General features: G+C 37.7%; 1 protein-coding gene across 2 annotated transcripts in view; it reads left to right on the plus strand.

The window, feature by feature from the left end:
• Window positions 1-72: 72 nt before the first annotated feature.
• Window positions 73-22,549, plus strand: part of PRKD3 (protein kinase D3) — a 78,310-nt gene continuing 55,833 nt past the window's right edge. Inside the window, exons 1-2 of one of the 2 annotated variants that reach the window (XM_017860412.1) lie at window positions 133-297; window positions 7,572-8,545. In XM_017860412.1, coding sequence (XP_017715901.1) covers window positions 8,258-8,545 — 288 coding nt within the window. In that variant the 5' untranslated portion in view covers window positions 133-297; window positions 7,572-8,257. Of the gene's footprint in view, window positions 298-7,571; window positions 8,546-22,549 lie in introns of both variants that reach the window. The other variant, XM_017860413.1, reaches the window with a different exon arrangement.

Here is a 22,549-nt window from a genome sequence, read left to right on the forward strand (position 1 = left end):
GCCCGGCTGGGCGGCGTCAGCCGCGCTGGGCGGGAAGTTGGGGAGCGCGCGGCGGGAGGTAGGCGGCTGAGGGGAGCGGGGCGCCGCCGCAGCCGCCAGCGGGGTCCAAGTTCCGGCGTCCGCGAGGAGGCCAACTTAGGTTTGCACTCCGCTGGCGACCACCGCGCCCGGCCCCGCGGAGGGGATCCGTTTCCCAAACTAGTTCCCGAAGCCAGACCCGCGGAACTCAGAGTGCCGAATTTTGGAAGAACTTTTTCGTTTCATTTCCTCACTTTGCGTTGTGGTCGTCTCAAAGGGGTGAGTAAATGGTGCTTGGAGAATGTAAGCCCCCCGCCCCAGGATCCCTACTGCGTTTGGATTTGCGAGTTGCAGCGTTGTTCCGAGTTGCTCCCTCCTGGGAGGTTTTCCTTAAGATGAAACACTGAGGAGTGCGACTGTTTCTTTGAGCAATGAGAATAACCACATATACTACTGTGTTGCCGGTTGGGTATTTTATTTCAGGTGAACGCAGTCAGAGGCATAGGCCTTGCCGTCTGCATGCACACATATAATTCAAGCGACAAGTGTGTGCGCGACCTGCAGAGTTTTCCACACACACAGATTGATGGCCTGGACGTAACTGTGTGTTCAACCACACCCATCCCCACAGGAAATAAGACTATCGGTGTCATCTTTGATTAGGAAGGATAAGTTACACCCTGAACTACTGCTTGGTGCGACACAGCTTTTATGAGACGTAGCCACAAATGGAACAAGAACTTTTAAATGCCTTAATTTGTACCCTAGAAAATGTTATTTTATTCCTCTGACACTTTCTTTTTACCCTTCTACTTAATGTCGCGGTTCTTACATTTTTAGCGATTTTGATTTTCCTTAGCTTTGCTTCAGAAGGCGTCCGTAACGTTCCCCCGACTGAGATCTAGGCCAGTATTTCCTCTATCAACGAACCCTTTGCCTCCTTCCCTGTTAAGATTCCGAATTGAGATCAAGCATGGACATTCAGCCAAGAAGTTAGAAGATTTTCTAAAAGTAGGATTTGAAACGTGTCACGCAGAAACCGTGGAAGGTTTTGCTTCAGTGGGTAGTAATACAGTTGTGGTGGGCCTGAGCACGTGAGCTTGGAGTACTCCTTGACAAGCCAGGTGCCATCCTCGGTTCTGTAATTTAGTATATGGCATTTCACATTTCAGGGTGACTCAGGTTCTGTAATTTAGCATATAGCATTTCACATTTTAAGAATGCTGACGCGTATCTTAAGACTAATTTTTTAAGCATCCTAGATGATGTTGAGTCTTTTAGAGAAAATTTTAAGTTTCTTTTTTTAAAAGTATGTGGCCTTTCATCAGATAGCCACTTTAAAATAGAAATTTCTTTCTGTTAGTGGATTTAAACACTGCCCCACACACAGAACTTAATAAGTAAAACTTTTGATATTACATTTTAAAATTACGAATTGAAAACACCACATACAGAAAAATATGAATAGGTGGTCATTTAAATGCAATTTTCTTAAGGGACATTTTGTTCTCATTTTTTAAAAGACTCTAAAGTTGAGAATACTATAGTGGAGTTAATTGTTCATTTTTTAAAAGAAACAACTTGTACAGAGCTTGATATATAGGGAAATTATTTGCTAGTACAAGTTTTAATTTGATATAATGCTGCTTATAATTCACAATCTTCTGTGATGATTGTACTTTGAGTCTCGCTGATTATGTAATTCAAATCGAACTTGCTGTATATGTATATATATGTATCTCTTTGAGTAGCCCTCTCAGGAAAAACTTGAGATATTGTGCTTATGAGATATTTTCATTTTAATGTAGGAAAAAAGTTTTTTCCACTTCTGTGGTTAGTTTATTGTGGCAGTATGTGAGAAATTGCTCATTGGCTGTTAGCCAATCAGATTTCTTAGCTACTACTGGTGCAGAGATGAACATCTATCAAGCTCAACACAGATTCATTTTGCATTGCCAGACTGGCAGTCCATAATCTTATTACTGGATAAACTTTTCAGTTCCTGAGCAGAGCAGATATGGTGTGCTCTCTCAGTACTCTCTGACAGTGGAAGGACTGAGATTCAACTGTCACTGTGTCCAGATGAGCGGAGTTTTAGAGGAAACGATTTAGCAAATGGTGAGCTCTTAGGAGGAAAAGTATGTTAATCTAAAGTAATTGGTATTTTTGAAAATATATAAATCACTGTCGGGATTGCTACAAAATATGATTTTTTAAAAAACCAACGACATAGATCCTTGAGTTTTTAAATACAATATACAGTATAAAAGCAAGAACAATTATTAAGCAAAGTCAAACCTGTGTCAAAACATGAACATGGACTTTAGGATGCTGGTCAGAATTGCATTGAAAAAGGCCACATACTTTTACATGGTAGAAGAATACTTATATTAATACATGTCAAGAGGTGTGGACATAACCTTCTACGTCATGAGCATTTCTAGTACACAAAACTAAGTTGAACCTGGAAAACTCTTTACTGGAGGGAAGTCATGTTATAATAAATATTTTTATTCCAAATAGGAAGAGCATTTTGTTTCTTCGCTTTAGCATTTACTGAGTATTGTACAAAAAGAATGCTGGCTACACTAAATAATGAGCTTCTTTTTGAAGAATTTAGTAACTAGATGCGTTTTGCCTTCCTGGAATCCTTTTGTTTGTCTCTTTGCTTCGTTGACTCTTGCTTATCCAGAGATCTCAGCTTAAATATTTCCTTAAAGGTACCTTTCCTGAGATCCCAGCTGGAATTGCGTCCCCTTAGTATACTCTGCCATATCACTTCTTGCAGTTTATAATTACCCAGCTGTTTGTATGAATGTTTTGTCTGTGTCTCACATCACACTTTGAATTTCGGAGAGAGCAGTGGCCATGTCTGTTTTGGTCGCTGCTATGTAACTCCAGTATCTCTCCTAACAGTCTGGTAAATAATAAGTACTCAATTAAGTATTTGTTAAATGGAAATACTGCTGTTAGAGCTTCTCCTAATTAGAGTGTTAAAAATGAGATAATGTGTGCATGGGGGAAAGGGAAGGAGAGGGAGAGGAAGTAGATAAACTTGTGATATTACCATGAGATAATCCTCAAGTAAGTCCTCTCACCTCCAGGGCCTTTGTTTCACCTTGTCTGTAATAATACGACAGACTGGGTTCAAGATGCCATTAATATCCTATCTTCTGATTCCATTAACAATGATAACGGATTATGTAAGCTTGTTTGAATGGGATATGTGACAGCTAGCTCCCCAAAAGAGTATTTCACATGTTCCAAATAAACCTATTAGAAATGCTTGCCAACTAGACGGTATTATTTAGAGCCTCGTACCCCTGTTAGAAACAAGCATATATAATTGGTATTGGTATATAGTTTGTAAATTAATAAGATGTACTATTCTTTCAGTTTTCTAATTGAAGCATAAAGACAAAATTAAGCAACATATCAGGGGTTCATGTAAGTTACAGTTATTAGAGTTAATAGTCTTAATATTTTGTACCCCACATCTTATTGCATCTTCCAGAATAAATCTGGGGTTCATAAACCAAACCGGGAGAGGGAAAACAGATGCAATGGGTGGGCAGAAATCTGACAACTCCTAGGTTTCTTCTATTTGTGTTAATGCTGAGACTTTTAAAAATCATTTTTATATGTAGTGTTTATTATGAATAGTTGTAATTAGTTCTGATAAATTAGTTGTATTAAACACTGTTATTTGGCTAATATTACTAGGTATAATGGTGAGTGGCTCAGGCCTGTAATCCCAACACTTTGGGAGGCCGAGATGGGCAGATCACTTGAGGTCAGGAGTTCGAGACCAGCCTGGCCAAGATGAAACCCCGTCTTTACTAAAAATCCAAAAATGAGCCAGGTATGGTGGTGTGCACCTGTAATCCCAGCTTCTGGGGTGGCTGAGTCACAAGAATCACTTGAACCCGGGAGGCAGAGACTGCAGTCAGTGTCAAGATCGTACTCCAGCCTAGGCAACAGAGCAAGTCTTTGTCTCCAAAAAAAAAAAAAGTCGTTAACTTGCATATAGTTTTATTCATAGATATTTTACTACTTTATTGTGATAGTTCAGCTTATAAAAACTCCTTAAGTCAGATATGTTATGGAGCTCATTACCTTGTGAGACAACCTGTTCCATTGTTAGGTTGTGGGATATGGAATAAAGTAGTAGAAAGAACTTGGGCTTTGGAGTCAGGGAAACTAGCCTGAATCTCATTTCTGTCGCTTACTAGCTATATAGTTACAGGCAAGCAACAACTTCTCTAAAATTCTCGTTTCTTTTCTGGAAAATAGAGTTAAATCTCCTAGAGTTGTTGCAAGGATTTAATGAAGTGTCATATCTCACTTTATGTGTTTAGCATAAAGTAAAGGTTTAGTTGTTAATTCCTTCAACTAATTGCTATGAAAATTACTAAAACTTACTGAGCGCTTACTGTTAGCCAGGTGTTGTTACAGACAGTTTGTACCCCGTAGCTCAATCCTTGCAACCTGTGAGGTTAAGTAAGAAGTGCTGTCATCTTCCTTTTTCGTCTACTCTCCGCAGTGATACTGAATAAAATCAATTCTCCTATTAACACTTATTCAAGTATTTGAAAACCACTTATTCTATTTGGTTTTGTTAAGCACATTTTTATCACATGACATTATTTTTACCTTCACATGCATGATTTAAAAAAAAAAATCAGTATGGCTCTGAAAATGTTGACCATAGATATAAACATAATAGTGATGTAGGCTAAGTAACAAGGAGTATACAGAAGGATGCTGATGTGTTCTCAGTGACCTAGGGCGTCAGCTTTGCATTAGCTCTTTTAGTCACCCATTAGCAGTTTGAATTAATCTTTTGCCTTGATAAACACCTCTCATATAAACTGCTTCCAAGTAAACATTTCACCATTTCTGTATTGCACATTTTGGGGAAACTAAATGCAAAGCTTTACACTTACCTTTAAATTTCAGTTTATTTTTAGTTTATTTCTCCCAGATTTCTTCAACCTGAGGATTTTATAAGCATATTCTTTATGCCTTTATTATCTCATAAATATATAAGGCTGAGGACAGCGTTTCAAGGCAGTTCTATAAAGACTTTCCTCATCTAAGCTGACATAGAGCAACAAACTTAACTACACTAATGTCCAACCCACACTCCAGTAACATACTTACAAAGATAGCATGGACAATCATCTTGGATACTATTTTTGTCAGAATAAACTATCTTTGGCCGGGCGCAGTGGCTCAAGCCTGTAATCCCAGCACTTTGGGAGGCCGAGACGGGCGGATCACGAGGTCAGGAGATCGAGACCATCCTGGCTAATGTGGTGAAACCCCGTCTCTACTAAAAATACAAAAAACCAGCCGGGCGACGAGGCGGGCGCCTGTAGTCCCAGCTACTCGGGAGGCTGAGACAGGAGAATGGCTTGAACCCGGGAGGCGGAGCTTGCAGTGAGCTGAGAGCCGGCCACTGCACTCCAGCCTGGGCGGCAGAGCAAGACTCCGTCTCAAAAAAAAAAAAAAAAAAGAATAAACTATCTTTTTTTTCTGGCTTTGCTAATTGTGTGGTCTTGGGCAAGTACTTTAATCTCTAAATCTCTGTTTTCTCAACCATGGAATGGGTTGCTGTGAGGGTTAAATGAGGTAATATGTATAAAGTGCTTAGAACAGTCTGACAGATAGTAAGAGCTTAATAAATGTAAGCTATTATTATTTTTTTCCCAGCTAAGAAGCTTAATAGTCATTATTTTCCAAGATGTAAATGTGGTTGACTTCTAGTGATCGTTATATTCTTCTCCAGTTATTCACAAACCATTTGCTTCATTATTTTTTATATTTGTAATTTCTGAAATTTGCTTTCCTGCTTCTCCAGCTACCAGAACTTGAAACCGCTCTACAAATCTCCAGGCCATGATTATATCTGTCTTTTTGAGCTCTTCCTCCAAGATTATAGGAGTCAGCTTTGTGATTACATTTGTGAATTGCTTTAGTAGTATGGAATGGATTGCATCTGGACCTAGAGACTCAAACTCACGTAAAGTTGTTATAGTCTTAGTCATTTGTCTCAGGTTTCAGTTCTCAGTGCCTTTCTGCCATTTTAGTTTAAAACTGTGGAGAAGATAAGCAAAATACAAGTTGAGCAGTCTGTCTTTCTGTGTGATTTCTCAACCTTAGCACCATCCTCTGAGCAGTGATTCTTAGTTCCTTGTTCTCTTTGAGAAATAGTGTGTTACTGTGGAGACAGCACTGGGTAAGAAAGTATGAAACCTGGCTTCTAATTCCTGCTCCACCTATTTATTAATAGCCATGTGCTGCTGGGCAAGTTGCATTATCGCCTTGTGCTTCAATTTTCTTGTCTACAAAAATGATTTTTACCCTGTCAACTTTCAAAGAGTTATGAGGTAAAGTATGTGAAACATTTATAAACTATCAAGTGTTGTACATTGTATAAGATAGAATAATAATTTACTTGAAAGTAGCTATAAAAGCTTTTGTCTTCAGTGTTTTTTTTTTAAGTCTCAGTTTTTTCCTGAGCTTTCCCATTCCTAATACTATGGTTGTGTGCTTTTGTCCTTCTGTCATATTCGTCCTAATTTAACCCTTAACTACTCTGCAGAGCGTTACTCTGCAGCCACACTGGATGCTTTACTGTTTTTCTTCACTGAAATTATTTATGGGTATATAAATGGAACTTAGAAGGAGCCATAAATTATGAGCTGTTTCACGCCTAAGGCATGTGGGGGAGTCATACCTTTTTTTTTTTTTTTTTTAACTTTTTGACCTGTGCTTTCCTAAAAATTATGATACATATTTAACTATACCTACTGTTCTCTTTCTTACTGTTAGAAATGCTTTGTGGTCTACAGCCACACCACCCTAGATGTGCCTGATCTTGTCTGATCTTGTAAGCTAAGCATTGTTGGGCCTAGTTAGGACCTGGATAGGAGAAATCTCTTATGGTGAGATCCCTTTCTCTTATGTTCCTGTGACAAGTATGTCAGCTTTCACACTTGTTGATCATTTAACTGTTCAGTATATCCCCTCCTGCTTCCTTAGCCTTCTGAAAGGAATTTTTCAACAGAGGAAGTCAAGAGTCCTATTTTGGCAGAATTAGTATTTAAATATAAAAAATAATACCCTTATATTAGGAAAGTATTGTACATCTTTTGTGTGGTGAGGTGGTATGTATTGTATGTCTATGAAAATGTCAGTTTTACTCTTTTTTGTCAGTTCTGTTTTTGATATAACTCAGTCAGGTAATTGTAAAATAAAAGTGTTTGGTCTTCATTGATTAAAAATAAAGTAGATTTTAAAAAATGTTTAATGTTTAAGTTTGAGGTATCAGTGTAGAGTGCGAAGGATATTTTTTTGAGCCTCTCCCTGAAATTATACCTATAGTAAAAAAAAGTTTTGCTAACTAGCTAAAATTGCTACCCATTAGGATTTATTAGTGAATTATAAGCATATGACCAAAATTGTCATTTAAAAAAGTTATATTCTTATTTTAAATTAATGTCAAATGAATATAAAGTGTTAAAAACCTTTAAAAAATTTCATTCCAGGCTGACTGTATATCAGAAAGCATCAACTTTTCTCAGTGGACCCATTCATCTAATGAAATATGCCTATACTATTTTAAAAAGCTTTGTACTTCATCATAGAAAAGTTCATACCCCCAGATGAAAATGAGGACATTTGAGAAGGTGATTTAAGGTATGGACATTTGAGAAGGTGATTTAAGGTGTGGACATTTGAGAAGGTGTCCTATCAGATTAGTAAACCAAAGGAAAATTACGGAATAGATTAATCCAAAACACTTACTGTTTTTTAAACGAAGAAGATTTCATCTTGACAGAAAAACTTTTATTCAATATGTATTTCCTGAAATTAAAGAGACAGACTGAAAGGAAAATAGATTCGTAAATAAGCTACGTCAGCTCTATCCTGCTGAGGATAGCTCAGTGATGTTAAATCCTATACAAATCCCTGGTTGTCTTCCTACAGACAAGACTGTTTTTTGATGGGACTGATATTTAGAGAAATAGGACCTGTTGGGCATTCAACTCCTTGATAAAACTTGTAAGTATTGGCATGAGTGGCTTAAAAGAGGAAATAAAGAAGTTTTCAACTAAATCCAAAAGTGCAGTCATTTTGTTTACTGCTGTTATTTAAAAAACTTCATAACCATTGAAAAAGAATCGACAACTATAAGAATCGACAACTATTTTAAAAGATTAAAGAAAGGCAGATGTCTGCAAATAATTCCCCTCCATCAGCCCAGAAGTCTGTCTTACCTGCAGCTATTCCTGCTGTGCTTCCAACTGCTTCTCCGTGTTCAAGTCCTAAGACGGGACTCTCTGCCCGACTGTCTAATGGAAGCTTCAGTGCACCATCACTCACCAACTCCAGAGGCTCAGTGCATACAGTTTCATTTCTACTGCAAATTGGCCTCACACGGGAGAGTGTTACCATTGAAGCCCAGGAACTGTCTTTGTCTGCTGTCAAGGATCTTGTGTGCTCCATTGTTTATCAAAAGGTACTGTACATGCTGTTGTCAGTAGTAAATAATATTGTTACTGATGCTTTTCTATAAATTATACATGTACCAGTGAGTTAAGACATACTGATCCATGGATACTTTATTCTGTGCATTTTTGGAAGAGTTCTAATGGCCTCTGAGGCTAAAGTCTGAAATTTCAGAGTCTAGCTAATTGGAACATATATCTCAGATTTAAAATACATTTATTTGGCTGGATGCAGTGGCTCACGCCTGTAATCCCAGCACTTTGGGAGGCTGAGGCAGGCAGATCACCTGAGGTCAGGAGTTCAAGACCAACCTGGCCACCATGTTGAAACCCCGTCTCTACTAAACCCGGTCTCTACAGGTGGTGGCAGGCACCTGTAATCCCAGCTACTCATGAGGCTGAGACAGGAGAATCGTGGGGAGTGGAGGTTGCAGTGAGCTGAGATAGTGCCACTGCACTCCAGCCTGGCACGGCGACAGAGTGAGACTCTGTCTGAAAACATAAAATAAAATACATTTATTCTAGCTTTGAAGAATCACTCTTCTGTTTGTCTCTTCAGAGCAGGAAAATCGTGTAGAGTCAAGGCGGCATAAGAAATCTCATTTGTTTTCAGAGAAAACAGGAGGTAGAGGGCACAAGGCCCCCTGGGACACAGTAGCTAGCTGCTGAGTCCCATGTCCATACCTTGTTATCTCTAGGTACCGTGTGTTCTGGCCTCTCTTTTTTTTATCCATTTCCTTCTCTTTAGATCTTGATTATTTTTCAGGACGTTCAGAATCTTCCTAAACTGCCGTTTAATATAGGACCATGCTCGCTCTCTGTCTTTTAAAAAATAGGTAAATTAATTTTGAATATACGACAAAATATTTGAAAATTCAGGGTGGTTTTATGTTGTTTCTCATTCATCCTCCTTCCCTGTACCATGCCATTTTCTTAAGGAACTTTAGCTAAATATCTTTAATAATCCTGATTTGATGGATGAGGTTAGTATGTTTTCTGTGTTACCAAAACAGTTCATATAGGTTGTATGAATTGGTTATATTTTATTTTTAGTAGATTTTACTGGATTTTCAAGCATGTTTCAGATTTGTTTCGAACAAATTGTAAACTTTCCATTTGCAAAAACCATCTCTCTGGGAATTGAGGCTCTTCATCTTACTGTTTTTATTTTAATTCTTTATGCTTTATATAGTTTATCATTCATTATCTTCTGATGTAAAGTAATTACCAATCCAAAAAATGTTATACAGTTTGTGAAAACAACCTGTGCTGCCTTTGTTTTAACAATGACTTATAAATGTGGCTTAAGTTATTCCTAAGTAAGAATAACTTTACTTCTGTAGACCTGTAGAACCTTGTATCCTTCCGTATCTTTGCTTTTAGTTTCCCTTTCATTATCCTTTAAAGAGTTTTTTTCAAATACTTTTGCAACTAGATTGTAATTTTTTTATTTAAAGATAATATTTAAACTTAAATACATATTTGTAACTTAAATATTATGTTCCCTTTTTATTTGAAACCATAGAAACTCATAACCAGTGTTTTGATGAGTCTCTATGATGTAGTTTTCAATCTTTGGAAATTTCATTTACTGATTTTTTGCACAGTTTTTTAATTGAGAAAAAATTGTATATATTTATTAAGTACAATATGTTATTTTGAAATATGTATATGTGGTGTAATGGCTAAATTGAGCTAATTGATTTACTTCTACAGAGGCTTACCAATTTTCTGCAGGATTATTCTAGAATCAGTGTTACTTCATTAATACAAATGTGAGGAGAGGGTCAGTGGGTGAAATTCTTGGAGAACTAGATTAAAAATCTTGATCTGTGAGCAACTAGCGTGATGTCAAGGAAATAGGATATAGCTTAAAAAGGATAATTCAGTGTAAACTTTATACAAATATAAAATAGTTACTGATTGTGGATATAGCAGCATAAAATTGATAACAGCAAACTGAATTTTATTGTAGTAAAGTGAATTTTCCAATGACTCTTGCAGGGGAATCATTTTTCCTCAAGAGGAACTCTCCCCATTCTCTCGTGTCTTCTAGTCTTGTTGAGTGCAGTTTTCTATAAATGTCAGTTGGGTCAATTAGTCGATAGTGTTCAAATCTTCTGTATCTTTATTGACTTCTTTCTACTTTCTCTTATCTTTTCTTGAGAAAGGACTGTTGAAATATCCCAACTATAATTGTAGATATGTCTGTTTCTCCTTTCATTTTTATCAGTTTTTTCTTGGATTTTTTGAAGCTCTCATTATTTGCAAACACATTTGGGACTTTTACAGCCTTTGATATATTGATCCCTTTTCAGTATAATTTTCAAGATCTTGTTCTGAAGCTTACAGATGCTCCTTGGCTTACAGTGGGGTTATGTCCTGATAAACCCATGGCAAGTTGAAAATATTAAGTTGAAGGTGTATTCTGATTTATGATATTTTCAATCTGCTGTGAGTTTATCCCATTGTAAGTTGAGGAGCTCCCTGAACGTGTATCCCTTTTGCACCATTGTAAAGTCGAAAACTTGTATGTCAAATCATCTTAAGTGAGGGACTAATACTTGGTGTTAATCATTCTTTTCATAAAAAATTAGTATTTGCATTGTGGTATCTTTTCACATGCTTTACTTATGACCTCTGTGTTTTCCTGTGTAAAGTAGGATTTTTGTAGCTTGTGTGCATTAATAGTTGGGTATGCTTTTTAGATTCACTCTGTCAACTTCTGCTTTTTGATTGTTTAGACCATTTCTATTTAATACTGTTATCCATATAGAAAACATGTGTTTAAATAGATTGTTTGGCTGTTTTCTATTTGTCCCTTCTGTCTTAGGTCCTTTTCTGCCTTCTTTTGAATTACGTTATATAATTCCATAGTACCTCCACTGCTGGTTAATTATACTCTTTACAGTGTTTTTTTTTTTTTTTTTTTTTTTTCCGTCAATTCCTCCAATGCAGGGGTCAGGGGTCAGCAATCTATATCCATAGTCCAAATCTGGCCCACCACCTGTTGTCAATAGAGTTTTATTGGAACCCAAGGTGCTCAATCCTTTGTATCTTGTCTGTGGCTGCTTTCATTTAGCAGCAGCAGAGTTGTGTAGCTGTGACAGAGACCATATGGCCCACCAAGCCTAAAATACTACTGTTTGGCCTTTTGCAGAAAATGTTTGCAAATCCCTGCTCTAGTTTATATAATATGCATCTTATCAGAGTATCTTCAAACAATATCATACGACTTTATAATGTAATATATACCTTAGAACAGTATATTTCTGTTTTCTTCCTGTCATTTTTATATTTTATTTCTACATGCAGTCAATTCTTGTTATTCATAGTAGTTATATTCTGTAAAGTCACTGAGAACACCGAATTAGCTAATAGTGAACCATTGCTCCTAGTAGGACCTAGTGGAAGCTTTGTTCCTAGTGGGAGGATAGGTTCCTGCAAGCCTCTGGTCACAACATTTTCGTCAACCAGTAAATACATAACCTTGTTTTATGGGTTTCTGTTTGAAGACACTTCATTTAATATATATAATTGATTCATTAACATTGTACTCACAGCTAACAGTGGTATTACTCATACCTGAATGAAACTTACTGTCCCTGTAAGGGACATCATAAACTTTTTGCACTTGAGAACACTAGACAGTGCTTCAGCACTGTGCTTGGGAGCTGTTTTAAACAGAAGACTCACTAACAAAAGATGAAAAAAATGCAGAAAACATGGCACTAAATAGACTGTGAAAAGGACTCTTATTTACACTATAAGAGCTGAAACAAGAAGGCAGAGCTAAAACAAGACTTTCACTTGAAGTATGTAGTATGATAGAAAAGCTGTATTTGCCTCTGAGCTGTGCCATGACAACATCTGAAATAATACATTGTTTTAAATTTTTTTCACTCCCAGACTACTGAACCAAGCTCCTTGTCAAATATTTCCATGATTCAGTAATTTTTGTTGAAATACTAAGTTGGTTATAATCAAACGAACAAACTCATAACATATATTTTGACAAATGCAGGTTTTATTTCTGTGTTTGTGTCTATTTTTTCCCAACAAAATCTTAATCCAGTCTGCTTTGAACAGTCCACAAGATTTTCTGATTATCATTGAGCATTTTCTGGTTAGCTTTTTAAAAAATTATAGGCAAAAGGTTCAAAGCTTGTTTTGTCATATTTATGAAAAAAAAACAAACAAACCTAGTTTTAAAAAATCTTTTACCATAGGCCACATGTTACAAGGATCAGGATGTTTATAAACTCCATGCATGTGGTTGCAAGGTTATATGCATTTTAAATATGGACTTGATTTGTAACAGTGATTTTCAACCCAGGCTGCACTAGAGAGTAACTAGGAGGTTAAACTGGTCCTTCCTAGACCAATTAAATCAGGTCCTTTGGGAGTGGAGCGTCTGTTTAAGAGTTCTATCTGTGATTCTAATGAGAGCCACAGTCTAGAACCTCTAGTCTAATGGAAATTTAATAAGCCTAAGGACCAGATAAGTAACAATCTCAAGATAAATTTTTTTCAAATATTGAAATAGTATGTTTTGTCCTATGAGTGCCATCTCATTTTCCATATACAGAAAATATACTTTAAAAAAAATCTTAAAATTTCAGAGAGGTCTGCAGCTGATTATAGACTAATGCGATAATTGCAAATTCTAGATAGATTTTCATTCTCCCTGGTGGCAGTTTGCAGAGAGCTAAATAGTGTTATACATTTTCCTACACCTAGGTGCCATTATCTGTATGGCTTTGCTTCAGTTGAACAAATATTTATGGTGCACTACTCCTCAGTCACAGTGCTAGATAACTGTGGAAGCTCCCAAGATGAAACACAAATTCCCTGCCCCTGTGATTTATGCTCTAGAAAAGATGATGAGCAAATGTCAAATTGCCCTAATACAGGGTAGATGTAAGTCCTGAAATAAAGGTACAATATGATAAAATGACTCAGGCAGGAGAACTATCACCTTGTTGGAACTATGAAAGCATGTTTTCAATCCTACTTTTTGCTTGCCATCACCAACTGTAGTACGTCACCTGGAGAAATAAGCTTTTGCTGGTACAATTCCTTGCTACTACTTTCTGATAGCTTGTAGAAGGATAAAGCAAGATACCTTTAACATCCTCACTAGTCTGTGAGACAGCAGATACTAGTCTCTTTATGCACATACAGAGTCTGCTTTCTTTTGCATGGTCAAATGAAAAGAGTTTTGTGATTCTGCTTCCTAGTGGTGCTCTAAATTTTATTTGTGTTAGAACTAGTTATTCAAGAAATTCGTGATAATCTCTGCCCTCTTCACTCTGCAGCACTTAACTGGGCAGACATTCGTAGTTGCCAGCAATGAACAGGTGACAGAAATATGTGATTGCTTATGTAAGGTATTATTGCAAGATTACTTAAAAAATAATGCTGATGAATCTCTGATCTGTGGTCCAGATTCCTTTCCTAAGCTTCAGACATGCCATGTTCTATCTTTTAACTAGCCTTGAACACCCTTTCATTGCCACATTCTCTGCTTAGTCCTCCAGCAATTTTTTTTCTGTATAGATGTTGGCATCCTATCCAACACATTGTATTTTAACATTCATAATGCTCATTGTAATTGTCCCTTTTCTTGACTGTATCCACTATAAAACTACGCTTTATGATGCCAGATATCATGGCCACAGTAGGTGCTCAACGAATATTCTTTGGTTGAATAAATAAAGGAAGGAATTAATATGAAGCAGTATAGTGTTATAGTTAAAACCACGAGTTTTGGGATTAAACCAGAGTTCATTTCTACCACTTATTAGTTGTGTAATCTTGATTCCTTATCTGAAAAATGAGGTTAAAAATAGCACTCATCTCTCACCATTGTGTATGTATATTAAATAATGTTTCTAAAATGCTTAGCCCAATACTTAGCAAATAGTAATCACACGGTATTTGCTAACTTATCAATATTATTATGTATTAATCTGATCTTAGTGGTTTCCAAACTCAAAACAAAAGAAAACTTGAACGATTACACTTTGAGGTCCCTCTCTCTTGAAAATTTATTAGAATTAGCCAGTGGTGATCTAGAAATGACTGAAAACTGTTATCAACTAAGTTTATGTTAATTTTTGGATTTGTGCTTTATAGAATATACAGATAGGTCAGAACCTGTTTTCTACTCTGTAGAAGACAGCTGATTCCTTCGTTGATCTGAATGGGTACTCACAGTTTTCTATTAGCTTTACTAATTCTCCTTTTATTGGTACAGAAAACTAGAGGTTAATGGTGTATCAATTATGCAATTTATTTTATCTTCTGTTCTTGGGCTGCATGTGAAAACCTGTGATTTCTATATTAGAATATTTTGGTATAATCCTCAGGGCATAATGTGCTGCCTTTTTTTTTTTTTTTTTTTTTTTTTGAGTTGGAGTCTCGCTCTGTTGCCAGGCTGGAATGCAGTGGCGTGATCTCGGCTCTCACTGCAACCTCCAACTCCCTGGTTCAAGGGGTTCTCCTGCTTCAGCCTCCTGAGTAGCTGGGATTACAGGCATGCACCAACACGCCCAGCTAATTTTGTATTTTAGTAGAGACAGGGTTTCACCATGTTGGCCAGGATGGTCTCGATCTCCTGACCTCATGATCCGCCAGCCTTGGCCTCCCAAAGTGCTGGGATTACAGGTATGCACCACGACACTTGGCCAATACGCTTCTTTAGATTAATGGTGATTGCATATGTGACTTAAGAATCTTACAATTTTGAGGTCAGCTGATATAACTAGTCAGTTAATTACCATTGTTGAGCAGTGAGTAAGCAAGCATGCTTTTCTGTATTTCTGTGCCCTTAGGCTGTTATTTGAGATATTCCTGCATTGTATACACATGCCCAAGAATTAAACTGCTGGAAAGAGCCTATAGAGTCAACTCTAAAGGGATAGGAACAGTTAAATGAAATTGTATAAGATCTTTTGATATCACAAGAGGTACAGGAAAACAAACCAAGAGTACATAAATATCTCCATTGGGAAAAAATGATTTAAAATATTTAGCAATAATTATCTTAAGAAAGAGGTAAGTCCAAATATAAATAAAATTTAAATTTTGGAAATTTTTTTAAAGACCTTGTAAAATGAATGTGTCTTATTATGTTCCTGAAAAGGAAGACTGATAGTGTGTGATTTTATTTCTGCAATTAAATTTCTTTCCATTAAAGATTTTATTGGTATGCTTTTACTCTGACAATGTTACAGTTTATCTGGAGGAGAAATAGTCAAGAGCAATTAATTTAAAATCTGAAAATAAGAAAGAGGAGAAAATAAACCTACAATAACTGAAGTTATATACTATCTGAACAGAAGTAGATAAGCACAAGGTACTTTTAGGTATGCCAAAGGAGTCATGAGAAATTAAAAGGAATCATTTTTCAAAAAAAAAAAAAAAACGGAGCTTAGAAAACTAGTTTTAAGCAGTTGAAGGAACATTAACATAGCCCTTCACTTAATACCTGACACCAGCTGGGCGCACTGGCTCGTGCCTGTGATCCTAGCACTTTGGGAGGCTGAGGCGGGTGGATCACCTGAGGTCAGGAGTTCGAGACCAGCTGGCCAACATGGCAAAAGCCTGTCTCTACTGAAAATACAAAAATTAGCCAGGTGTGGTGGGAGGTGCCTATAATCCCAGCTACTTGGGAGGCTGAGGCAGGAGAATCTCTTGAACTCGGGGTGGGGAGGGAGAAGGTGGGCGTGGGTGGTGGCCAAGGTTGCAGTGAGCTGAGATTGCACCACTTCACTCCAGCCTGGGGGAAAGAGCAGAACTCCGTCTCAAAAGAAAAATATGACACCAAGGTAAATTTCAGTGATTAAAGGTGAAATGTGGAAACTCAAAAGAAAATTTGTATATAATGGAATTGACTATCAAACCTCTGGACAGCAGGCAGCTCACTTTTAGATCAATGAAAGAAAACACGAAAAGATCAGTTTAGAGATTTTATTAAAAATTATAATGCATACATATGTGAAAGTAAAAGCAACAAAATTGAGAAAATGTTACTGCAAGTATTATATAGGTTAATGTCTTCTTTCTACATAGAGCTCATGTAATTGGTAAGAAAAACTGTGGTCTCAACACTTGGTCAAATGATATGAGAGTATGTTTTACAAAAAGATTAAATTAATAAACAAGTATGCAGGAAGATGTTAAAAACAGTTTTAAAATATAGTTTAGGTATTGTGTTAAGTTGGGGAAAAATGAAATTGGCATTCCCAGTGTAGGCGAGAGTATGGTAAAATTTCATGGAAATAGAGAACAATCAATGATTCAAGGCTTATAATTTAAAAACTAGATTAAATGTTAACAAGAATATCACAAAACATATACACAGAGGTTTTTGTCCCAAGAAAATATCTCTGTCAGATCATTTATAGTTGAGCTTTGCTTAAAATTTGGATATGACCAAAAGCGTTCCCTCTTCGAATTTCATCCAATTTCATTATACATGCCAAGGGTGGAATAGGGTGGAGTTTCTTTTATTGTTGTCGTTGTTGTTAGCATAGCCAAAACTTAGCTTCCTTTTTTCACAGCTTTGAAACCCTTACAACATTTATGATACATTGATTGATGCTGTCTTATTCATCTTTTATCCTCAGAGATGTCTTACATTTAGTAGACATTTGGTAAAGAACACGTACCTGCTCTTCTAAAAACATACTGGAAATACAGTTTTAGTGATGAGATGATTTATAGTTATTAGAGCTGAAAAGAGAGAGAAATGAGCAGATAAGCATCAGTATTCTTTCCCATCTTGTTTCATGTATCCAGTGCCTTAGTCGTGCCCAAGCTGATCCCACTAGCTTAGATTGTCAGATAATTAGTTTGTAGAGCTTGTTTTTCCTGGGATTGTGCAAAAGGCCAGGGGTTATTCTAGAATGCTCTGAAATTTTTGAAGTTATTTATTTCCTGAGGACACCAATGAACTTTTTCCTTATTCCACATAAGAATGTGGATTAGGACTTTGGACTGTTCTACTGGCAAATGTTATAGTCTCAGTATTTGATTTTAATATATAAGATCAAGTTAAATGGTTTTCAACTGACGAGATTTTGACCCCCCGGGAACATCTGGCAATGTCTGGAGACGTTTTTGGATGTCACAACTGGAGCAGGGGGGCTTCCAGCATCTAGTGGATAGAAGGCAAGGAAGTTGCTATGATGCACATCGAGAGCCCCATACAACAAAGCATTATCTGGCCCCAAATGTTAATAATGCTGAGGTTGAAAACCCCTAAGTTAAACTGATGGAGTAATAGCATTTCTGAAGTTTGGAGAAATCTAGAATGTCTCTGTCTTTTAGTACTATTGTAGAGGCTTAGTAAAATAGGGAATATGACTATCTCCTGGATTAAAATCTTACAAATGTGAATTGCAGCTTGAGGTCTTAAACAGGATTTCTAATTTTGCCTGGGCATTTTTGTTTTTGTTTTTTGAGACAGGATCTTGCTCTGTCACCCAGGCTGGGGTGCAATGGCATGATCACAGCTCACTGCAGCATTGACCTGGGCTCAATTGATCTTCCCACCTCACCCTCCCTAAGTAGCTGGACCACAGACTCCGGCCACCACAATTGGCTAATTTTTTTTATTTTTTGTAGAGATGGGGTTTCACCATGTTGCCCAGGCTGGTCTTGAACTCTCGGACTCAAGCGATCCCTCCACCTTGGCTTCCCAGAGTGCTGGGATTACATGTGTGAGCCACCACACCCAACCCATTTTTGTTTAACAGTGCATAGTTTTTATTGTGAGTATGGATATAGTTAATGTGAATTTTTAACCTATATATATATAAAGTTCCTATATGTTATATTGTTTTATAAAGCAAAATTAACAACAAACAGGATCTCTGCCTTCTAGAGGTTTATAAGCTTAAGGGAATGTGTTTTTACTGATTAAACCCGAAGAACTAATGGGACTGGGAATCAGGAGAATGCAGAAGGCAGACAAATCTGAGTAGCAGGTAGAACTGGAATTGAGCCAAACAGAAATATCCTGATCAGATCACAGCTGGGAGGCCACTTACCATGATTACAAGGGAGAACATTGATACTGAGGGAGTAGGCCAGAAGCCTTGCCCATCTTACAGTGATTGTTCATGCTTGGATTTTCAACCTTGAAATTACATTAACTGTTACTGGTGTAATATGTTTAAAAAAAAAAAAAATCCAAGGAAGAGATAACAAGAGTATATTATGCCATAGCAGAGTTTTGGAATCAAGGAGAGACACCTGGGTTGTAGTTGCTATTCTGCTACTGATGATAGGTCCTTTTCAAGTTACTTCTGACCCTCAGTTTTCTCAGGTGTGAAACTAGTGTCATAAAGTCCACCTCCATAGAAGAAGAATGGTGGTTAAATGTAAAGCCCCAGTAGTGTCTGGCACATACTTAGTGCTCAAAAGTAATTAATATGATTTCAAAATCTGTTTAGATATGGAAAAATCACTGGTTTTGTAGTGGTCTTGAAGTCCCAAAGCCTCCCATTAGGTAGCCTGTCAACATGCCTACATTGCTTTGCTCTTGCCTTTCATTTTAGCATTTAACATATTTTTTTAAAAAAAACTATAAAAAATAAAGTGTTTATCTCATTAAAGGGCGTGGATTACTTGTTTTAAGAGTTTTGAGGAAATTAAGAGTCTGTAGCAAGTGCTTTGCACAATTTCTGATGCATATTGACTGTACTCAATAGTGCTACTCTACCTTGCTTTCATATTGCTAAGAAGCTTGGAAGATACCACTATCATGCTCCTGCTACTGTGTTAATTTGTTGAATGAACATAGTAGATATAATTGGAGTGAGAAAGGAATTGGCAGACAGCAATTCATTTTAAGTTATAATGCTGTTTACAGAAATTGGAATTATTCTTACAAAAGCAGGTTGGCTGCTTTTAGCTGATTTAAAACATTTGGTTTTAGTTTTGACGATTTACATGACACTAGACCTGAACGTTGTTTGCTTATGTAGACTAATTTAGGAGTTACTTTGGTCTGTTCTTTAACTGCATTGTCTCTGTAGATACAGATTGGGTATAATTTTCAGGTTATGCCAAAGTAGACTGAAAGCCCCAGCTGTATCTTTTGTTGTCAAAAAAACCCAGTTGTCGTTCTGTGTGTGTGTTTTTTTTCTATCCATTCTTTCTACTATAGCTGTGTTGCAGTTGTATTCTACCCCTACTCTTTATTCTACCCCTACTTTTTTTTGTCTGGGCAAAATCAATGTCAGGCTGCCATTACTAATCTGAAGGCTCAAACTGGAAGAAGAAAAATTTTTTAAATTCCACTATTCATCATGAGACCTTGGCTAGAATAGAAGGTCCTAGATCTTTAATTCGGAAAGTTTGAATTAAAGATAATCAGAACTAACAACAAAACAAGAAAAAATGAAAATGAAAAAAGATTGCTTTGGTTGGTATCAGAAAGGCAGGTGTTAAATGAAGCAACTCGTCTGGTATGTTTTTTTTCTTTTTTTTTTTTTCGAGACGGAGTTTTGCTCTTTCACCCAGGCTGGAGTGCAGTGGTGCAATTTCAGCTCTCTGTAACCTCCACCTCCCAGGTTCAAGTGATTCTCCTGCCCCAACCTCCCAAGTAGCTGGGATTACAGCACCCGCCACCACACCTGGCTAATGTTTTGTATCTTTATTAGAGACGGGGTTTCAGCATGTTGGCCAGGCTGGTCTCAAACTCCTGTCCTCAGGTGATCCACCTGCTGCAGCCTCCCAAAGTGCTGGGATTACAGGCGTGAGCCACTATGCCTGGCCTCTTATGATATTTCATATCCAAAAAATTCTGGGTTGAGGTTAATGATGAAAGTTAATAAATTCAAGTCCATGTTGAGTAAGTTTCTGATTGACTCATCTGTAGTCCTTACGTCTGTATTTAGAAACAGAATCATTGAGCTGCTTCTCTCCAATTAAATATTTTCCTAAAATTGATGTTAATATTAGATTTGTTTCTGTGTAATTTATTAGTGCTAAATTAGTTGCTCAATAGTCAATGCTTTTTTTTTTTCTTCTCCCATAAGTACCTGTTAAGTACAAAGTGCTTGGGGATTCAGGAGGAACCTGAAAAGAGAATATCCTTTTCCTCATGGAGCTTATTTACTATGATTGAGTTTATGTTTAAAAAGACTTGTGAAGATTTATTTGGTATCAAATTTTAAAATGATGTTGCTATTCAGTGTCTCAGATGCATTTGAAGAAACTTGTGATGCTGATTTTTAAAATGATGTTGGTATTCAATGTCTCAAATGCATTCGAAGAAACTTGGGATGCTGATAATCTATATCTTGACCTGAGTGGTGGTTATGTGGGGTGTGTGTATGTTTATAAAGCTATCAAGCTTCTAATTAAGATTAGTGTACTTATTATATATCAAGTACACTTTAAAAGTAAATGTATGTTAAACTTCAATCGTTTCCCATTGCATTTAGAATAAAACCTTCATTCGTCTTTTTAAAAAAGTACATACTGGCTGGGCGCAGCAGCTCATACCTGTAATCTCAGTGAAGTAGGATTTTTCTCGACCTCTTCATCGGACTTGGGACAGATTGTCCTGTTTACTCAGTCGCCACATTCCACCTCCTTTGGGAGGGAACATGTGAGCAAACGAGTGCGGGATCTGGCTAGTCGCATTGAGCGATGGCAGGAGCAGATTTTGTGCGGACCCCACAGCAGCACCCAGGTAGGGGTGCCTGCAAACCCCCCCAGAGGCCCCAGAAGATATAATAGTCTCTTAGCTCTGCCGTCTGTGGACAGCAGTGTGTTACCAGCTCAGTGGGCCCCTTGCCTCATCGTATGGGGTGGCTGCCCTCTGCCAGCAAGGGGAAAGGGCCTATATGACAGCCTTTTTTTTGGGTACCGGCACTTGTTGGGTCTCCAGCGCTTGTCTGGCATCTAAGAACAATGAGGTTCCCCAGACATGAAGGCTGTAAGCGATGGGAAATGGCACTCAGCAGAGTAGGCCGTGGAAGAGGGGACTGGACAGGCAGGTAATCTTCCCCTGAGGTTCAACGGCTCTTCCCCGTAGTCAGGCCATCTCTCCGAAGTCCAGCTGTCCCACCAATGTCAAGTCACCACTCTCCAGTCAAGCTGCTTCTCTTTCTACTCGCTGAGTCTGGGGTCTTTATAGGCACAGGATGGGGTTGGGCCAGGGGGCAGGCCGTAGGTAGTTTTGGAAAAGGCAACATTCAGTTGGTAAAAAGACATTCAGAAAGAACCAGTCAGGGCGGGGCGCGGTGGCTCAAGCCTGTAATCCCAGCACTTTGGGAGGCCGAGATGGGCGGATCACAAGGTCAGCGGATCGAGACCATCCTGGCTAACACGATGAAACCCCGTCTCTACTAAAAAATACAAAAAACTAGCCGGGCGAGGTGGCGGGCGCCTGTAGTCCCAGCTACTCGGGAGGCTGAGGCAGGAGAATGGCGTAAACCCGGGAGGCGGAGCTTGCAGTGAGCTGAGATCCAGCCACTGCACTCCAGCCCGGGCGACAGAGTGAGACTCCATCTCAAAAAAATTAAAATAAATAAAATAAATAAATAAAGAACCGGTCAGGAGAGAGCAGGCAAACAGAGATAGAAGTTCTCACTTTGGGCCACCGGTTTCAGGCTTTTCATCTTGAAGGTGGGGTTTCATCGGGACCCACCCCTATCTGCCTAGTATTTCTCTGCCTTCTGTCTCTTATCATCAGGACTTTGGGAGGCTTGAGGCAGAATGATTGCTTGAGTTCAGGAGGTGGAGACCAGCCTGGGCAATATGGTAAGACTGTGTCTCTAAAAAAAAAAATTTTAAAGGGCATAGTGATAAATTATTCATTCAGATAATGTGAAATTCTGAAGCCATTGCTAAAGTGCAAAAATTATGTTTGACCAAGTGAAATAACTTGGAAGCTTCCTACCTTGCCAAAATTTTACTGACATTTTAACGACATGAACTTGAAATGGTTCACCTTAAATTACTTTCAAAATAAGTGTTGCTTAAAATAATTT

This window comes from Rhinopithecus bieti, unplaced genomic scaffold, assembly GCF_001698545.2.
Source record: "Rhinopithecus bieti isolate Rb0 unplaced genomic scaffold, ASM169854v2 scaffold_52032, whole genome shotgun sequence".
In the NCBI taxonomy this organism is placed as follows: domain Eukaryota; kingdom Metazoa; phylum Chordata; class Mammalia; order Primates; family Cercopithecidae; genus Rhinopithecus; species Rhinopithecus bieti.